The sequence below is a fragment of the Blennius ocellaris genome (genome assembly GCF_963422515.1).
Source record: "Blennius ocellaris genome assembly, chromosome: 7".
NCBI lineage: Eukaryota > Metazoa > Chordata > Actinopteri > Blenniiformes > Blenniidae > Blennius > Blennius ocellaris.
Genome location: NC_137656.1, coordinates 13,346,034 through 13,366,121, shown reverse-complemented (window position 1 = coordinate 13,366,121; position 20,088 = coordinate 13,346,034). Strand labels below are relative to the sequence as shown.

General features: G+C 41.5%; 2 protein-coding genes across 2 annotated transcripts; both read left to right on the top strand.

Annotated features, from left to right (window-relative positions):
* Nucleotides 1-994: 994 nt before the first annotated feature.
* On the top strand, nt 995-5,903 carry ccdc112 (coiled-coil domain containing 112; the record flags this gene model as incomplete). The annotated part of the gene is made up of 14 exons (XM_080499993.1): nt 995-1,030; nt 1,472-1,554; nt 2,385-2,506; nt 2,707-2,796; nt 2,937-3,012; nt 3,179-3,305; nt 3,418-3,534; nt 4,098-4,235; nt 4,723-4,838; nt 4,937-5,063; nt 5,204-5,371; nt 5,493-5,591; nt 5,669-5,790; nt 5,873-5,903. 14 exons carry the CDS (start codon nt 995-997, stop codon nt 5,901-5,903), a joined length of 1,452 nt encoding a protein of 483 aa, XP_080356119.1.
* Nucleotides 5,904-6,912: 1,009 nt separating this feature from the next.
* pggt1b (protein geranylgeranyltransferase type I, beta subunit) lies at nt 6,913-20,088 on the top strand. Its single transcript, XM_080500193.1, has 9 exons — nt 6,913-7,043; nt 8,186-8,304; nt 10,787-10,851; nt 11,143-11,294; nt 11,621-11,753; nt 12,234-12,279; nt 13,452-13,636; nt 14,178-14,286; nt 16,415-20,088. The coding sequence occupies exons 1-9, from the start codon at nt 6,916-6,918 to the stop codon at nt 16,579-16,581; spliced, it is 1,104 nt and encodes a 367-aa protein (XP_080356319.1). The 5' UTR covers nt 6,913-6,915; the 3' UTR covers nt 16,582-20,088.

The following is a 20,088-nucleotide window of genomic DNA, read 5'->3' as shown; positions in this document are numbered from 1 at the left end:
TAACAGACCCATTGGTCATTCAATAGGATGAAAAAACACACAAATGTGCAACTTTTTATTATATTTCTTTTTTTTTATGTAAAGTTACATGTATAAACACTTACCGATGCATAATCATGTGTTAATTTCACCTTACAAGCCCTGTAAACACAACTGTCTGACACTCCTACAGTGTCATGGTGAAGGGGGAACACCTACAGGTCACTCTCTCAACAACATGGTGACTCCACTTTCCCTGATTCTTCTTCTCTGAGTACTTTACTGAAACCACTGAGATACAGTAGGTCGAGGCCTTTCTACTGGGATTTCCTCCCACAGTCCAGAATCATGCATGTCAGGTTAATTGATGACCCTAAATGTCTCCTGGGTGTGACTGGACATCTGTCTGATCATCTGGCTCTCTGTATTTGCAACCTGTCCAGAGTGTACTGAATGGAATTGGCTCACCTGCATATAGATGCACATTTTTACATTTTCATTCACATCAACAGAAGAAGATAACTCCCAAACTTGCATTTAATAATACCTCTTTAAAACAGGTTACTCTCATTTAAGGCTGTCTTTATTTTGTCTTTGTTGAGAGCAGCAATGTCCCTTCTTTGTCAATGCATCAACACCTGTGGTTTCAAAGCCCTTTTTCTTTCTTCTTGCTTCACCAGATTCACAGTTATTATTTTAATTGAAGGAATGTTTCTTCAGTGATTGTCTGCAGCTCTATGATATTTTCTATTGAATTAAAAAATGTCCCAAGAGTATTTATAATTCTTTGTTCATGTTTTATGCTGTTATTATTTGTGCAGAATCATGAAGAACGCTGGACTTTATGAGTGTTGTCGTTTGATGGTTTAAGTCCTGATGACTGTACTGTACTGTGCTTAGTGGAACGGTTCAGTGTTGCACAGTGCCCTCTACTGGTAAACAAGCGGAAACGCTGGGCTGTTCAATGTGCTTTTAAATAAAGTTTACTTTGTTTTCATTCTATATCGTATGAAACATGGCCGCCTTAGCAACAACGCGACAACATGATCCGGTAACTTCTACTTTATTTATTATTTATTGTTTATTGTTTGCATGTTACGCGTGTTATGTGTTTTAAAGTAAGCGGAGGGAAAAGAGCGACGGAGCAGGTAACATTTACTAAAATAGTTCGTCTCGGGGAGCGACACTGTATTGATTTAATGTTTCCACTTCATGCGTTGGTGACTGCCTTTCAATCACACAGTTTACATCCGTTACCAATTAAAGTAGTACTTTGAGAAGCTTGCCTATTGTTCATGTTTGCCTGATGTGACATTGCAGTGTTTGTCCGACGATGGATGCAGCGTAGTGAGTCTGTCACTTACTTTGGCCACCACCACATGATAGTGCTCCCATTATCGGACAAGGTGTTACAAGAGGCATGGCACGATGTTATCCATTCTACTAAGATGATCTTGTGTTTTTTTTCTGTCTCTGAATTGATTTCTGGCAGGAGGTAGACGTCTCTGGTGATGGTGTGGCACGTCGGCTAAAAACTACACAGTTTCTCAGAGAAGCTGAGAACAACAGGAGGCTGTGAGTGAAATTACTCAGAAAACTACTGTCCAGCATTGCGACTAAATTCTATGAATTAAGGTTTTAACGGATACATTTTTTTTTTTTTTACTGAAAGTTTAATGTGCTATTTTGTGTGTCTAGTGTTGTATTTTTACCTTTTCTTTTCACACATTTTCATCAAGTAAAACGTGAATAAATTAGTTAAAGTATTCAAAGTAGTAGTTTTTCAAAGACCTTTCCAACTATTGTTTCGAGCTGTTGAGTGCACAATTTCAAATGTTGCTGAAATTGTCCATGGGTAGGTTAATGTTGTGCCAGTCTGAATCTGCTCCATCATTACTGTAATTTGAACTGTCACGTACTTCTTCACCCTCATCTTTACAGACATTACACCCAATATGCACCTTTTCTCTGGTAAAACAGTCGGTTTTCTTGATCTTTTTGTTACAGTTTTGAATTTCAAATCACATGTAATATCACAGGGAAAATGAACAAATCATTTTAAATGTAAAGTAAAACTGAAATCTAAAGTATGTCATGTTTTTTGAGATGTCTATTTTTGTTAAAGCATTGGGATAAAACCTTGAATAGATACTGAAATACGGGTCCGATAACGACAAACAAGTACATGCATAAAGTATTTGTTGCTTACTTATTCTGGTTTATATCACTTTTAGTGATTTTATGTACACGTTTTCTAAAATGTGATCAGAATTATCATTTTGTTACACTAACACTTTCCTTACATAGATTTATATTATGTTTTGAAATGAATCTATGTCTCACTTTTTATCTGTACTTTATCTTAACATTCTTATTTAATTGTTTCACTTCGGTTTTTTGCTTAGGATTGAAAAATTGGAGAAAGAGAGGACGCTGAGTGTGCAGTGCAGAAAGAATGGATGGACAGATCTATCGGCAGAATTGGACGACTACGAGAAAATGCTGGAACAAGAGAGAAATACTGAGAGTGAGTTTCGTTTTGTAGTATTTGAACTTTTCACTCATGTTGCGATAGTGACGGAGCCACTGAAGACTTAAGGACCTGAAAATCAATGCATCTTCAGTCATCTGAAGACTTATTCAACTCGTTCTTTTCACTCTGTCGAACAGGTGCATTAAATACATTCTATACTCTGTGATTGAAAAAAGCTGCTCTTGTTTTTCTAGAGTTGCATCTTCAGACGGAGCTCGTGAAGATCCATAACGGTGTGAGGAAATTCCAGAGACATCTAATTGATGTGAAACCAACTCCCGAGCGTAAGTATTCCATCGAAGAGTATTTCTTAGATAAGGGAAGAAAATCATCATGGAGTTTTTGTTTCTGTTCATGTTGAGACCATTTTGACGATAAAACGAGATTAAAAATTACATTTCTGTGAAATTATTTCAATTTTCAGTGATTGAAAGACTGAAGAAAATTATGTCAGAGGTGGAAATCTCCATCAACACTCTAAAGGAGGAGCAGCGGTCTCGGTACCACAATACACAAAACAATTACAATTTCACAAATAAGGTTATGTACAACAGAGTAGGCAGACGATGAGATGGTGAAAATACACAATAACGCCAGCTTCCAATTTAAATATGAACAGAGGCACTGAAATGATAATATCATGAAGTGTTTCTTTGTTCTTCTCAGCTGTGAGGAGCTTTTGAAGGAGGAGAGGACGTCCATTCAGGAAATCATTGCCTTTGAGAAGAAGATTGAAAACTGGAGCCTTGCTGTAAAACCCAATCTCAGAGTGCACACTGCTTCCTCAGCCAAGGTCTGACTGATCGTCGCCGTCCCACTGTCAGAATTCTAACTGATGTCTATCATTGATTCAGTGAGGAGAGGATGGAGGCTTTATTCCGAAATCGCTTTCCTTTCTCATTCAGACCAAACTGCTGGACAGAGACCTGCCAGCAGAGGTCAGAGCACTGGAGGCTTTTCTGCACAAGACTGGAGGCCTGTATGGTGGCTGGGACCAGTTCGATCACCAAGCATTCCTTAAAGTAAGGCTTTCATATGTTCCGGAGACTCTCACAGAAGGAGAATTTCGGGATGCGTTCACACCAGCCCTGTTTGATCCGGACTGGAGTTCACTTCAGGGACATTCTGGGAAAGTCTGCTGCATTTGGGCATGTGTGAGAACTCTCCTGAACTCCAATCTGGATCAAACAAACAAAGCTAACACGATTTCAAAGAAGCAGAAACTAAAAGAACAATTCGTAAAGCGTCTCGTGGGCAGATAGGGAGTAGTGAGGAAGAAGTAAGTACTCATTTATATCTGGTCTGAACTCTGAAGGCTATACATCGCTGTTGTTCGTGGCTACCAATTAGCATTTAGCCACCACTGGCTACAGGGATGGGTCTTCCACTTTCGGTCCAGACCAATGAATGTGTCATGCTTCTTCTTTTCTTCCTCTCTGGTCAGCGTTTTTTTCAAGTGACAGCGCCCCTAAACGTGAAGCTTTTGTAATTGCATGACTTTATCCAGGCGGTTTGACCCCCCCAGACTCCAAACCAAAAGTCTGTCACCTGAAGATCTGACTTCTCTCGTCTGTTGGAGTTACAGGTCTGGAACAAACACAGTGGGAAACCAGCCTACAGGCGAGAGGCCAAACTTTACCTGCCTGGCAAAACCCTGGAGGAGATAGAGCAGCATGAGGACTGGCATCAGGAGCTGCTCTGCCTGCAGGGCAAAAAGAGAGAGGTCAGAGAGCCGTGGTCAAAACATGGGCAAGACTTGATTGGTAAAGTAAATGAGGGTTCAGCTAAACCAGTCAGAAATTTCAGTTAATTTTAAAAGTGAATTTAATTCCGATTTGGACTTTTTTTTTTTTTTTTTGTCAGAGTACCGGTAATTAAAAAAACAAAAACAAACAGCGCTTCAGAAGACAGATTGTAAAGAGCTCACACACATTATGGTTAAGTTTGTGGACAGTCCGATATATTATACATGCGTTTTCTTAGTAATTAATCTATGTAGCAGATGGCAGAAGATTGTAAATGTGGATCTAATGTGAGTGAATTGGTTTACAGTACTATAAATATGGTCCATAGAGTTACAAATACATATTTTTATGACAACTAAATGTATAAAACTTGAGCTCAGAAAACAATTTGGCCAAGTTTTGATCCTTTCTTTGACTTTTTGTTTTCAAATTATTCTAATTCCATTGTGTTGATGTCACGCTCAGGCTATTCAGCGGTGGAAAGCCAGCAAGAATCAAGAACGGCTGAACAGGATACAGGACCAGCTGAACAAAGAAGCGGCAGAAAGGAGAGAAAAGGAGGCAAAACGGAAACAACGCAGGTCAGTCAGACATGGACGAGACCAGAACAACAAATGAAGTGAAGCAATCATTGATTAATGGATCAACCGGGCTGTGAATGTGTCCTCCTCTGCTTCAGGATTGAGGAAGACAAGAGGGAGCTTGCGCTGCGACTGGAGGCTTGGAAGGAAGAGAAAAAAAGAAGAGAAGAACGAGAAGAGGAGCGGCGGCTGGTTGAAGAGATACAAAAACAGAGACGAGAAAAGGTGTCACTTTTTGAGCAGGTTTTCTGTCATTTCTGAGCCCAAAAGTAGAATTCTATCGCCAAACAATCCAAGAAATAAAAGTTTAGATGGATGCTGACCTCAAGAGCTTTTCACCAGTCACACTAATCCTTGTTTGTCAGGAGGAGCGCCGCCGCCAGCTGGAAGTGAAGTTGACCCTCGAAGAGCAGCTCCGACAAAAGAGAGAGGAACAGGAGGAACGGGAGTGGAGGTGTCGAGAGAAGGAAGAAAGAGAAAAGGAGGAGCGAAGGAAAGAGGCGACAAAATGCATCAAACACTTCAGTGACAGGGTGCGACAGTATGGATCATTGTGGTCGTTGTGAAATCGAAAAGCTTTCGCGTGAGAGCATGGTTTTTGTTAAGTTGAGGTCAACACACTGAAATGTGAGGCTTGATTGTGTCTTGCTGCAGGATTTACACAAGGTGGAGGTGAAGCGCCACGAAAAGCAGCTGAGGGAACAAGAGGAGGAGGAAAGACAGAAGAGAATTACTGCGAAGCTGAAGGAGAAGGTGAGAGTTTTTCAGTTGCACAATAATGTAATCACAAACGCTTGTCAGTCTTCTAAATGAAGGGGTTGCACATTCAGATGGACGGTCACGTCAACAGAGACCCCTCTCGACTAACCCGCCCCACTAAAGGATGGCAGGAGCGGATGAAACACGTAGGACCCTCAACAGACGCAGGGCCCATGTTACAGATGTTTCATAGGTCTGTCTCAGGTAATTTGATTCAAAATGGTGATTTACACTGCTCATCACTGAAATCCTGTTTTTTTTTTTTTTTTTTACAGAGCTGTTCCAACATGGAGACAAGGACTGTGAGAAATTGGCCTCAACTGGCCTGAAATGTCTGATGAAATTGAATTAAAGAAGAATATACCTTAAAATATTTAAACAGTTTCAATATTTGTGTTGTTCATCACATCAAATAAACCTGGATTTTCCACTGTGAGCCATTTCTTGGCTGTGGGTTCGTCTTTTTGATACCATTATTGGTTATTACAGTGGCATTGGATATTAAGTAGTGAGGGATTTCTAAATGATTCTAAAAAAGTTAACTGGATTCAAAGAAAGTGTAACTTTGATGATTTGAAGCAACAAAAAAATAATTTGCATTTTAAAGCTATGAAAAAGCTCCTTGGTCAGAAAACAAGCAAAACGTTTGAAAACAGCTTTTCTGTTGTGATGGAAGTAGAGGCTACTTCAATTGACATATATCTCATTAGTATGAATGTCTTTCAACCAGATTTGGAGCAATTATTTATTTATTTATTAATAAAAAATAGAAAAAAGTGTCTGGCAAGGTAAGACACACCTAAACCCCTGAAACTGTCTTTCTTTAGGGAAAAGTAAAAACAGAGATGCAATTCAAACAGTTGAAAGACATAACTAACAGACCCAAAGCTACAAATGGATTAAGGCAGGGCAAGGAGGAGCACATTTATTTATATAGCACCATTCAGACACGAGACGATTCAATGGTTTACAAGGAAATACATTAAAACAAATGTATTAATAAGAAGATAATAAAAAAGAGAATTAATAGGGTAAACATGTTAATGTCAAGGTAAAACAAAAGAAGGAAAATCTATGGTTTGTTGGAAAGCAAAAGAAGTGATTGTTTCAGCACGTTTTTAGGAAGTTTGTTCCACAGGTGAGGAGCAGGAACTGAAAGATTCTTCCCCTTGCTGTGGGAAATATAAGTAGCTGAACCTTCTTGCTCACTGCCAGTGCTACTCAGAATGCTCCCCGTGCTGTGTTGTGTCACCGCCCCTGTTCTCCGGTCGGAACCTTCATTCACCGGAAAAGGTTCCCGATAGGGGCGGATTCAAAGATGGCGGAAGAGGAGAGCCAGTTTGAAGAATTTGAGCAAATAGACTTTTTAAGAGATCGACATGTACGGTTCTTCCAGAGGACGCTCCAGGTGTTGCCGGAGAGGTACGCGTCGCTGGAGACCACGAGGTTAGTCCGCCGGGGTGACGAGCGGTGACCCGTTCCCTGCGTCTTGTTGAGGAAGTTGGTTAGCATCGGAGCTAGCTGCGCTTCCCCAGCAGTTTGAATGGAGGCTAGTGCTGTTAGCTTAGCCGACTGTGTCATAGTTTCATACTGTGGGGAAATAAAGCAAATATTGACTTGCCTGTGTTGTTGATGTACACATGTGCTGCAAGTGTGTGTCAGGTTGAATCCAGTTACATTGACGAGCCGAATGAAAGTCAGCCATCAGCTGGAATCAATGTAATTTAACCTGAACATGCTCACTTTCACAGTCGACACTGCTTCATATCTGCTGTGACTTGAGGGTCAAATGAACCACCTCCTGTCAATCTAACTACAAGCTAATCTAATAAACGTGGTCTTAAGATCCACCTGAGGTGCTTATTGTTTGCCACGACTCTCAACTTTCTGCGACATGGAGAAAGGGGGAAATAAACGAGAGCGAAAAGGATGAAGACTATTGTCATACCAAGCGAGTCCGTGATGTTACGGTTTCTGACTCCTTATATTAGGAAGAAGACATGCGCGTTACAGTAATTTTATGATCAATTAAATATGTTAATTGATCATGAACAACACGTGCCATTTGTTATGCCAACCCCCAGTGGCGAGATCAGCAATACTTGGGTAATAGAGAGTTTGTATCAGTCATCAGTGAAGGAACAGTGTCCAGAGAAGGCAGCATAGTGTCGAAGTTAGGCTTGTGTTATGTTGTGTTTATTGTGTTTATTGGCGGGAGTACAATTTACCTCTTCTCACATGTTCATTTAATGCTATTTTGTCCGTACAGAGTCACCACACCACCTTGGTGGATAACTTGTCGTTCCATCTCGTATGCCACCTTCATAAGGTTACAGATTGCTGGAGCCAATTTTATCACTATGGCCAAAGGCTCCTTACACAAGTTCATCACACAAAAAAGAAAACCCAGTTCAAACCTACTGGAGGTTTACAGACATCAGCCAATTTAATGTGCACATTTTTTTTGACTGCAAGAAAACCGGGATTACTTATCTGCCAGGCAAGGCCAATAAACCAGTGTGACCTTAATAAATTGTGGGGGTAAAAATGTAAAACAATTAATGCTAATTAATGTGCTTTCATTCCAGGTTAACTATTATATTTTTTGCCCTTTCGGGTCTGGATGTGCTGGATGCCCTTGATATGATCGACAGGAACCTCATGATCGAGTGGATCTATTCACTACAGGTTCTGCCCACAGACGACCGTAAGTCAAATATCTGATCAGCTTCTCACAACTGAGTGCCAAGACATCCAATTCAAATGGACAACCTACAAGACAAGCATGCATAAGATCATGTAGAACATGAAAAGCATGTATGAACGTAAGCCGTTAAGTCAATCGCGAGTGTGTTGAACAGCACAAACTCTGACCCATCTACCTGCAGATGGATACAGTTCTTCCAGCGCTGTCACGCATATCGTGTAAATGTTACGTATTTAGTATTTATATTGAAGTAAAAACTTTAATATTAACATTGAGTATAAAAAAAAATCCGAACTCGAGATGTATGATATGAAATAGTTGTATTTAGTTAGAGGTGCTCATTGACGCCATTAGAGAAAATTCAACTCTATAAACTTTGCTGCGCACACAAGTGTGTGAGAGAGAGAGGGAGAGGGTTAGAGGGATATTAATAGGTTTGTAGACTTCACCCTGACTTTTGAACTTGCGCTTCACTGTTGTGATGTGCCCCCGGTATTTCTGGATACGTCTTTTAAAACCATCCAGTGTGGGACGTGCTATGACTGACAGGAGCTTTAATTATACTTCTCCTCAATGGTGGAAAATCACTCACAGTCTGCTTTGTCATTGCAAAGTGAAGAAATAATATCATATGATCTGAATAGATAATAATCCTTGAAGATAGACTATGGTCGCTCACTTATTAACGTTTAATTATCCAATAATCTCTTTACATATACTTTGTGGATTAGTCATGCAAAACAAGAATCACCTTCCATCTTATGTCACGCAATGAAAGAGTCACAGTATGATTTATTTGCTACTTAGTTTTATCTCATACTGCAAATTGTCATGAGCGTATTTTGTCTTTCCTGTGGTGTTGATAGGTTAAAACCTGAAAGTCTGTCACACCAGTCTGTTTGATGTATGAGATGTATGAATTGACGAGCGACACTGGAACAGTATTTTTGAAACATGAGATCTTACCTAGACTAAAAGATGATGTTTTCTTCAACCATACATGTTTAAAGGGATCATATCATACAGCTTTTGACACTCCCACATGGGTCTTGTTGGTCCAAAAACATTGTATTCAAAGTTTATGGCTCCACATCCCTGTTTTTCCTTGATTGTCAGCGATTTAAATGTTGAGTCATATGAGCTGCGTTCAGAATCTGCTGTGTCTGTGTGAGCTGCACTGTCTCCGCCCACATGTGTGTTGTCTGCCAGTGATTTGACCCTTCTCAAGCAGACTTAACGTCTTTTCCACGACTCCGGGAAGTGTCTTTCATTTAGGTTGTTACAGAAATGAGAAGCTAATCACTGCATTAGTTGGGGTTAAATAACTGGTTGCCAACTGAAAGATAATCGCTGCGGCAGCAATTATTCAATAGGAGACTCTTACCTATTTGCTCATTTAAATCAAGGTGGTGACCTGTGACTGTGAACTCTATTTAACATTTATGGGATTATGAATCCAGTAACACATGTAACTAACACAATCCTCAATTAAACATCAGATATAATTGTCGTCCATTTACCAAAGACCTGTCATGTTGTTGGATCTCAGTGTAGTCAAACTTTGAAGGTCTGTAAAATAGTTTTGTAGCTGTTTTGCAGAACAGACCGCGGCCTTCAGGTATCCTCCTCCGGTTTTAACCTGTTACAGCTGCACCCGTCCCCTACAGGGAAAGTTGGACTCTAAATATTTAATGACTATTTTGTCTCTAACAAGCCACTCTGTGCCATCTGTTTCAATGCCCATTCGGTGAATTATTCGAGACATCAACAGAAATCATGGAGGGATAGCCTTGCTTGACTGGCCTCGCTTTAGCTGTTACCATATGTTTGCTGTCTGGTGTGTTTCTTGTCAGCAGACAAGAAAGTGCAGCACTGCAGGCACCGGAGATTTTATAATGCGACTTCAGTATGGAGATACATTTTTGATCGTACTGGTTGAGCTCCTAACAGTTTGTTGTTGGGTTTTAAGCAGGTGTAAGGACAGACACGATCTGTATCTGATGTAAATGTATGTAAAATACCTGCATCTGTGGCAGAAGAACCTCATCCCTTTAGCCTGCTGTTGGTGTTCAAACCAAAAGCTGACCGGCGGAAAGTAGTTTTACATCAGCTGAGCCATATCAACATGGTAATGGGTGCAGGTGGTAAAGATGGGAATTAAACTTTATATCTCGTGGATGATTTTAGGAGTCTGTCAGCAGGGCAATAAGTGTAATGTGTTTCCCCTAAAGATCTGGCAATGGATTCATTCTAAAGTATTTTAAATGTTGGGTTTTAAAGCATGCTGTCCACGTTGCAGTTTTTCTTTTGTTTTTTCTCTCTTAATAATCCTCCCTCAGCCAGCAGGTGGCAACAGTGCACCATTTTCAATGGCGCATGATGTTTGCCGCACTTTATTGAAGATCAGTATAAAATAAAGTGAAACAGAGGAGTGCCAGTTTATGTCGTCATTTATTAATGTGCTGGTTGTTCTCGCTTCCAGAATGTAACCTGAGCCGGTGTGGGTTTCGAGGATCATCCCATATTGGAATTCCTTACAGCACTAAGGTACTGCTGTTTTTTCACCGCATACTGTTTTGAATCAAACATTCTGATTCAATGAAAGCCCCCTTTTTTTTTTTTTTTTCTTTCAACTCGGTCTAAGTACATTTTTTTGTTGGGAAGTTTTTATCCCCCTTGGGCACAGTTTATTAGCGTTTCACCAGCATCTGAATACTGAGCAATCAGTGTTATTACGTAGTTGTTTAAAAAAAATTTTTTTTAATCTATTTTGTTGTTTGTTGGTATTTCTTCAATGCAAATAAATAAACTACCATTTCACTATGGTGTCGTCTTCAGGGTCCAGGCGTGCTCCACCCATACGACAGCGGCCACGTGGCCATGACTTACACCGGACTGTGCTCGCTGCTAATACTTGGAGATGATCTGAGTCGGGTTAACAAGCAGGCCTGTCTGGCCGGTCTCAGAACGCTGCAGCTGGAAGATGGCAGGTCAGGGCACACACACACGCACACACACACACACTGATCTGCTTTGACACTTTGAGTCTGAATCAAAGCACCTGCGGCTGTAAGAGCACGAGCAGTCCTAACATGGCCTGACATTTACTCACATTTGATCACACTGTAGGAGCTCCTGGATCATAATCCGGGCCGGGCAGCCATAATACACACTTGCACTCCTTGTGCACATTACCCTGTCTGGCACTGAAAGCCTGCTGTTGATAGGTCGTGGTACAGATTCTGAAATGTGTAAAGTGAGCTGATTTCTTGTATTGTAATGTGCGTGACCCTTGTGAATTTTGTCTGCTTTTCAGTTTCTACGCTGTGCCAGAGGGAAGTGAAAATGACATCCGGTTTATTTACTGTGCGGCCAGTATCTGTTACATGCTGGATGACTGGTCAGGCATGGACATCCAGAAAGCCATTGAGTATATCCGAGGAAGTTTGGTGAGTAGATTTAATAAGACAAGGTGTTCTTCTCTAAAATAGTTTGAACGGCTGTTTTGGCAGATCCAAATGTTTCTCTCTCTATGAATCCTCTTTGTTTCAGTTTCTGGACTGCTGTGTTTTTAGTCTTACTTTTCTTTCTGTGAGATTTTCAAAATGATTGCATCTAAGAAAAAAGATATTGTAAATTACATGAATAATCATGATGTGAAAATGAGATCTCTGGGGTTAAAGTTGATGTTGTTGTGCTCTTGATTCATCTGTCGTCACACTAATCTGTTCATGAAATGCATCATATGTCATTTATATATATATATATATATATATATATATATATATATCGCAATAGTATCAAATCCTGGTCATGAAAGGCCATAGTCCTTCACATTTAAAAAAAATTTTTTTTCTCTTTTCATCTGTCTTGTGTTTTCTTTGGTAATTACTTTACATAATTCTACTTCTTCCTCTTTCTCCCTGCAGTCGTACGACAATGGGTTTGGCCAGGGATCCGGGAGAGAGTCGCATGGTGAGAGTGATTGTCTTTTAAAGCCATTTAAAAGTCATTCTCCGGTCTTTCTAAGTATTAAAAGTAACTTCTTAGGGTGCAGAGATTGTCGTGTTTGGCAGCTCAAATGTGAGCAAATATGAGCAGTGGCTTTATTGTGTAACCAAAATGTTCACAGGAGCTCAAACCATTTGGCAGCGTCATAGTGGAGGGTGTGAAAGTGGCTGCCTTTAAAGGATGAGCTATTAAAATCCATCTCGGTAGATACAGTACATTGTTCTCGTTAATTCCCCCCCCCCCTGCTCAAATTAAACCCAGTTATACATACACACACACACACACCTGTCAGTGGAGGCACATTATAGATTCCCAGTACCAATCCACTTTCTAAGTGCTTCTTTTTTCAGCACTTGGAAGGTCCCGCACTGCCAGCTTTTACCCTGCACAGACCCTTACATCCTTATGTGAAACATGGCATGATGGAAGCCATGCGCTGGACACCATCCATACATCTTCTATACCACTTTAATCCTGTGCGGGGAAACAGAGACAGACAACCACACACACAGCCACAGCTGGGAGCGACTCAGGGTCACCAATTAACCTCACGTGCATGTTTTTTGGACACGCACACACGGGGAGACATGCAAACTCCACACGGAAAGGCCCTGGCTGGTATTTGAACCCGGACCTTCTCGCTGTGAGGCGAGAGCACAAACCACTGCTCCACCCTGCTGAAACTAAATGAGCTTATTTCATGTGTACATATTCATGGTCACTCGCTTTTGATTAATTGCTTCCTCCTTGTTTTCAATGCCTTCCTTTTCTTTTGGCTATTTGTAGGTGGTGGACTCTATGCTTAAATATGCTTGGGGGATTTTTCATTGTTTCCACATTTGCTGGAAATTAAATGTATTCAGGCTGATGAAAGCTTGTACGGCGCTCTGGGTCATGATGACGTCTGGAGACCGGTTGAATAGACGTTGGCAGCCTGCTATCACTTACTTCTCATGAAATGAGCCCACATGCAGATGTGCCCTCTTTTTGCTGCAGCACCTTGTAATCCTGGAGTCACATGCCATGAGAACACGCCAGAGTAAACTATAGAAACCTTTCTGTTTATGTCTGAGATTAGTCTGAATTAATTCGATTTCAACACAAAGTGCTCACATTCACTGTGTGTTTTGCTCCAGGGGGCTGGACGTACTGTGCCATCGCCTCTCTATGTCTGATGGGTCGCCTGGAGGAGGCGCTGAGTCAGCGGGAGTTGGACAGGATCCGCCGCTGGTGCATCATGAGGCAGCAGAGCGGTTTTCACGGACGACCCAACAAACCTGTAGACACGTGCTACTCTTTTTGGGTGGGAGCTACTCTCGAGGTAAACAGACGAGTGCATTCACGCACGCCTTCCCCTGTGCAGTACGTGTTTAGTTAAATCAAGTTGATTTAACACAGTCGGGAGCTAATCTCCATATCCACACATAAACCCCCCCCCCCCCCCCCAAAAAAAAAAAAAAGAAAACCTTTCACCATGTGGGTCACAACTATGCTAGAGGTGCATCATGAACACACATGATCCAGAAAACTGAGATGAAGAGCAATGAGTAAGTCAGCAATAAGCAAAAACACAAATCAGGGAAACTGTGAATTTCTGGGTCAGAACTGTGCCAGAGGGACAAAAATGCACGTTTGGGGAAAAATATTTATATATGGAAAAAGTGCAGGATGGCAAACATTTAGTCTGGACTTTTTTTTCACTGAGAAATGTGAGTATATTGACATATTTTGTGTAAAGATTTCCATCAAGTCACCACCTTAGTGAGCATTATTAAGCACAGCTTGTATATTCAGAGCGAAAAAGATGGATCTCATTGTGGTGGAATCATTCTGACTCTCTTTCTTCCTCTCTCCTGTTCCAGCTGTTAGATGTTTTCCAATACACAAACTTTGATAGAAACAGGAGCTTCATCCTCTCCACGCAGGATCGGTTAGTAGGAGGCTTCGCCAAGTGGCCTGACAGCCACCCAGGTAAATGTCTACAACTTGAACATCTGGCACAATACACTCGGAGATCTTGGAAAAGGTGCATGAAAAACAGACGACTGGACCTTCAACTGTCACACGCTGTAACTGCCTTTTTTGAAAATCTTGTATCGTAGTAGCGGATATATTTTTCGATGATTGTGTGAAAAGGACACGCAATGCAGATCTGCTTTGTATTACAGATTAAAGCTAAATGATGAGTTCAATGCCTCCGGACTATATAGAAAGAATGCAACTGACCAGTGACTCGTGTGATGTATGATTCTCATGCAGATCTGATCTCTCTCCTCTAAACTGACTGACGAAGCAGTTATGGTCAAACTTAATCGGAGCATAGGTGATAACTTTATTAATACATTTTGTTTTGTTGTGCTATTGTGGAATTATTTGTGTGGAAGAGCTTGTGATTTTGCACGAGTAAAGAAAACTTGGCTGTCGCTTCAGAATTCTCACGTTGAGCGTCTCAAATTTGAGAATCGGTTTCTGTCTCTTTGGACTGAATAGTTTCTGCCCTGCCCTCCGCAGGTGCGGAGAGGTCGGGGCGGAGTTGTGGATGGCAGTTTTACATGAGATCAATGGAAAAGCTCTTGAAACCGGAAACTTGAATGGTCTGCTTGTATGTGTGTTCTCTCCGGCTCTTGTTATGAGTAATTGATGAGGAGATTGTTCATGGGCAGCCCAAGGGCACGGGCGATGGAGCCGCTCACGTTACAGTAACAAGGCTCAGCAGACGGGGTGGAAGAAACCAGGGACGAAGTGAACAAAGCTTTGTAAATATGGGTTAACAAAAGAGACTTTTAGGAACTAAAAGAGACGCTGCTGCTGCAGACAGGTGGAGTTGGATGGGAACAGCACATAAACTTGTTTAATGAGATGGAAAATTCCCCATAGAATGGCGAAAATACATTGTTACTCCACTCAGATACTTTGTAATTGTTGCTTCATTTGCCTCTTACAGGAAGTTGTAGTTGTTTCAAAACGAGTTTAATCAGTTCTGTCATTTCACTGTTGCTTGCCTTTTCATCATCAAAATGGATGGCATTGTGAATGTATGGCGCATAAAAGATTAGACCTTTATGTAGCCATCGTATCTTTCAGACTGGAAATAATATGAAAGATGAAGGGACCGACAACGGAGGAAGGACTGACCATGGATTAAAGAAAAATGCTTAAACCACATGGCTGAAGGTTGACCATACAACTCCAGACATGTTTACAACAAGCCTCATGTTCTGATTAAAATCAAGTCAAAATCTCAGCATAATGAAATGACTCTGTTTAAGTTAATCCAAAACATTTCACTTGGTTTTGTCCTAGTCAGCATTCATTTAACAACATTGACGTCCTGCCAATTCATTGCTGTCAACAAACCATCTGGCAAGGTCATTGTTGTGATGAGCACACGATCTTCTGACTGGACCGGCTCACAGAGTCTCCAGCAAAATGTCAAACTGGAGTGTGGCTCGCGCCGGTAGCAGCTGCTGTCTTTCTTGGCAGGTGAAGAATGAATATTCGGGGATGAATATTTCAGGTCGTTTATTTGGGAAACAGAAATGTCCTTTAAAGAGCTTCTGCTGCTTTCATGTGAACGATCACTTCGAGCATGACTTATTTATTTGCTTGAGAACAATGGGCATTATGATTTTGTGATGCAAATTACAATGGAAACGTGGACATTTCTTGTGAGCGGCATGGAGTTGGACTCCTCATTGGCTCCTGATTGATGCTGCTAATGGTGCTTTGATTGATTTTAATGTCCGTGGTCAATCACCTGTCATTTCATTATAATTCAATTAGAGCGCCACTTACTGGCCTGTGCAGCTTTTACTCTCGTCTCTGGGGATCAAAAACGACCAGGAGACCAACCGACATGAATTATTCATGTCCAGTTAAAGGCGCAGTGCAGTGAAAAACACTGCTTCCACGCAATGCAGGACTTTTATGTTAATTCTCGGTGTGTTAATTGAATAATATCGAATGAGGGGGACAGTGACCGTCATGTGTTGTTTGGATCTGTTGTGACACTCAGCTGTCACAAACACAGACGCTCTTGCTGTGAACATCACTGACCCAGTTTTCTCCCGTCTCCCCCTCGTTCGGTTCTCGCCGTCAGACCCTCTCCATGCCTACTTAGGACTGTGTGGCCTCTCTCTGATCGGTGAGCCGAGCCTGAGAAAGGTCCACCCAGCTCTTAACATCACCCAGAGAGCCTTTCAACACCTCCAGCAGCTGCAGCAGACGTGGAAGGACAGCACCAGCAGCTGCAGCCGACAGCACTGACAGCAGGACGACGAACGGCTCTGAACAGGTTCAGTAATGAGGAGCAAGCGCCTCTCCCGTTCATCAGCCAGAGGCGAACCAGACTTCTGTTGTGTGACTCAAAGCCATTTGGCCGCTCCGCCAGCGAAGGTTGCTAATTTCAGGAATCAAGAAGGCCGTCAAAAGTCCACCTGAAGCAAGTTTTCCATTCAGCAATATAAGCCGCACTTTTTCGCTGCCTTGTTATTAGTGCACATATAGTTGATAACGGTGTACATTTGTCGGAAGAAAAATGATGTGCCACAAAGTCAAATTTCAGTTGCGGGAAACTTGAAGAAATTCCAGATGCCTCCGTTTCTTTGCAAAACTTGCTAAGTAATGGCCTTTTGTAGCCAGTGGCTCATTAGCTTCAACACTGTAGTTAGCTTCACCGTCCCAGCCAAGGAGCAACACCTTACATGGACATAAGAAACATCCTCTTTGTCAAAGTTATTCTTCATCTGAAGTTTTGGATCCTAATGAGGCAAAGAAAATGTCGAAGCTGTGTCTTTAACCTGGAGTCACATCAGTAACAATGACTTTGCTTTCGTTGCAGTTACATTGCAATCAAACATTATGTTCTCATCTTTAGGGAAAACGCGCTTATGCTTTCTTTCAAAGGTACAGTGTGTGTTCTTTTTTTTCTTTCTTTTTTTTTTTACTTTAAATGATGAAGGTAATTAAAGAAATCAGCCATAATGTCATTCAATGAATGTCTGTGTGAGGTTGTTATGGGTACTGAGGTTACCAAGCTAACCAGTTCGCCTGTCGGATTGATTAGTAAACTCAACAGAGGCTAGAACTCTTTACAGTTACTGACTAAAAACTTGAAGGACTGGACTGATAATACTAAACTAATAGTACAACATCAATATTTACATTTTACATACTGCACCTTTTAAAGACAAAGTAATTCAAGGCACTCTGCCAGATAACAGTTTTTCCTTTTTCTTTTTGGTTTTTGTTTTGCTTGCCTTGCCCTCTTGAATATCAACAATACACCTCAGCATCATAGCCTGTCATTTCAGGACAAAACGGACACTTTTTGTGTGCGTCTAGCAGAAGCACATTGCATCTTTTAAGGGAATTGGATTCCAATCGTGGAAATCTCTGTTATTCCTACCAGGAGGTAGTTCAAGAGTCAGTGATGTTCCCCCGTCCTGAGGCTCCTTACACTGGACCTGAACATTATGCTCAATGCTCCCTTCAGGGAGCAAGCCGGGCCCCCAAATCAATAGCAGAAAGAAAAGACAATGGCTTCATAACTTGAGGAAATATGTTCCTTTGATCTGCATTGGGAATTGATGGGTTATTTTTGGTATAGAAAGGATGCAGGGCAAAAACAAAGAACAAAGAGCATGAGCGGAGTTTACCACTGAGGGTCAGGAAGCTGAAGCAGCTGTGTGGGTCCAAGCCTTCACTGTCTCGGTACAGTCTGCTCTGCCTCGCGCTCATGAGCACGGCATGAACTTGAAACTGTTCAGAAACACCCCAAGTCATAATGTTTTGTATCTCTGGGGAGGAAAATGGATTAAAAGTTCAAATCATATATTCATCTTGCTGGAATCTACAAAGCGATTGTGTGTTGGGGTGATGAGATGTATTGACTGATGTATAATAGGTGATATTTGTTTTATGGCAGTGTGGAGCTCATTCAAGACCTCATTTGCTCAGCCTTTACTTCCTTGACCTGAGTCACAAACTGGAATGACAGAGTTTTAAATGTCAAATGATATCCTGGCATTTACATTCTTTGTCTTCTGCCTTTTGCGTCGACTTTGATGCCCGGCTCCACTGATTCCTCCTGAAGCCCCGCCCTTTTACTCTTCTCACCCCACTGTCTGGGCAAACACCTGCTCCCTCCGTCTGAGAGAGCTCCTGGTTTTTAGCAGCAGACATGCAGTTGTCTGTTACCTGCCACCTGCGAGAGTTCACCGTGTGCATCACAGCTTGGAGCTAAATAATGAAGTGGTAAATCCTTGGGTTTTTATTCCACCACGAAAGATAAATCTGGCCTTATTTTTCCTTCCCCTCTAACATCCTCGGCTTTTTTAGGTTGGGATGCAGAGCAGGCAGACGGAGGAAAGGAGAGAAGAGGTGAATAAATAAATAATCTGAAGCATCTATTATTAAAAGTAAACTGTCGAAGGCTAGACTCTCCTCTCTGAACCCCCCCGCCCCCCCAAGTGTTCTACAGCCTTGTTTTGGTGCACAAACCATTTCAGCCAATATGACTGCTATGGCTCCTTACTGTAGGCTTTGCTAGCATTACCCTCATCAACCTTTTCTTTTTGTGACGTATCTTGTTGTTTTTGTTATTGTGTTGATCCTGTCGCATGTATGGTCAGGTTCCAGTATTCATATTTTTTTCAGGTTTTGCACCTGCTACATTGAGCCTCGGATGCAACAAATGTGATATTCTAGTTCAATCAAATCATGTTTTTTTTAGTAACCAACATGGTTATATCTTATAGATACTGTATGTATCAATAAGAATATGGTCTACATTTTTGTTTTGTCCTGAATCCACGGCACAGAAAGCACACTGCTGCTTCAGCAGCTGCTGAGTCGGATCAATCGAAATCCAATGATCTGGAGTCCCATACGTCTCCTGGCCTGACATTTACTTCTCTCACAGGTTCTTCAGGTTGTGTGTCTGCCCTCAAGTCGACGCGCACCTGGTCTCACAGCTCAAACTTGACTTCAAAATGTGCCTCATGCAGCATTATTGTGGGTCACTGCTCTCTGAATGCTCCTGCTCTGCACAGACGATGTGATTAAAGTACGGAAAAAAGTGCGATTTGCTGGTACGCACACCCATTTTTCCTCGTCCGTTGAATTTGCTGAAACGATCGGACATAAACTGACCAGAGGAAGTGGGTTTTGAGCAGAATCTGTTTGGTCTGTTAATTTTGATTGATATCTTGCAGAAAGAAAGAGGAATTCATTGAGGCAGAACCCATAAATGCTTACTTGACTTTAAAAAAGGATGAAAGATTGGATGGCTTCAGCTGCCGCTTACTGCAGATGAGGGCTGCGTCTTTCTCTGGTTTTTTTTTTTTTTTTTTTTGCCACATCACGCTGCAGTAGAGGCTCTCACTCCCGCAGCACAGGCACGGTGGGACCTTGGCTTAGCGCTTCTTCACAGAGCTGCTGTTTAATGTCTTCTCAGTCCGGAGAGATATGAAAAAGGACTGCGGAGGGTTTTTGAGACGCAGCCAAAATGCCACACACGGATCAATCGTAAACCCTTGCTCTGTCCTTGATTAATATACATAATGTATAAATGTAATGGAATTTATTTTTTCTATGCTTTGTAGAAAGAACTTGAGTATAGATACATACTGTATGTAAATGTATATAAATATGTGACTTCTATTGTGCAAGTGCTCAAGCAGAGAAATTGTTTACAGCGACATGAGTGTGACGGCTGGAGGAGGATGGAGATGCAACCTTTGGCATGTGATGTATTGTGGTTGTTCAGCTTTG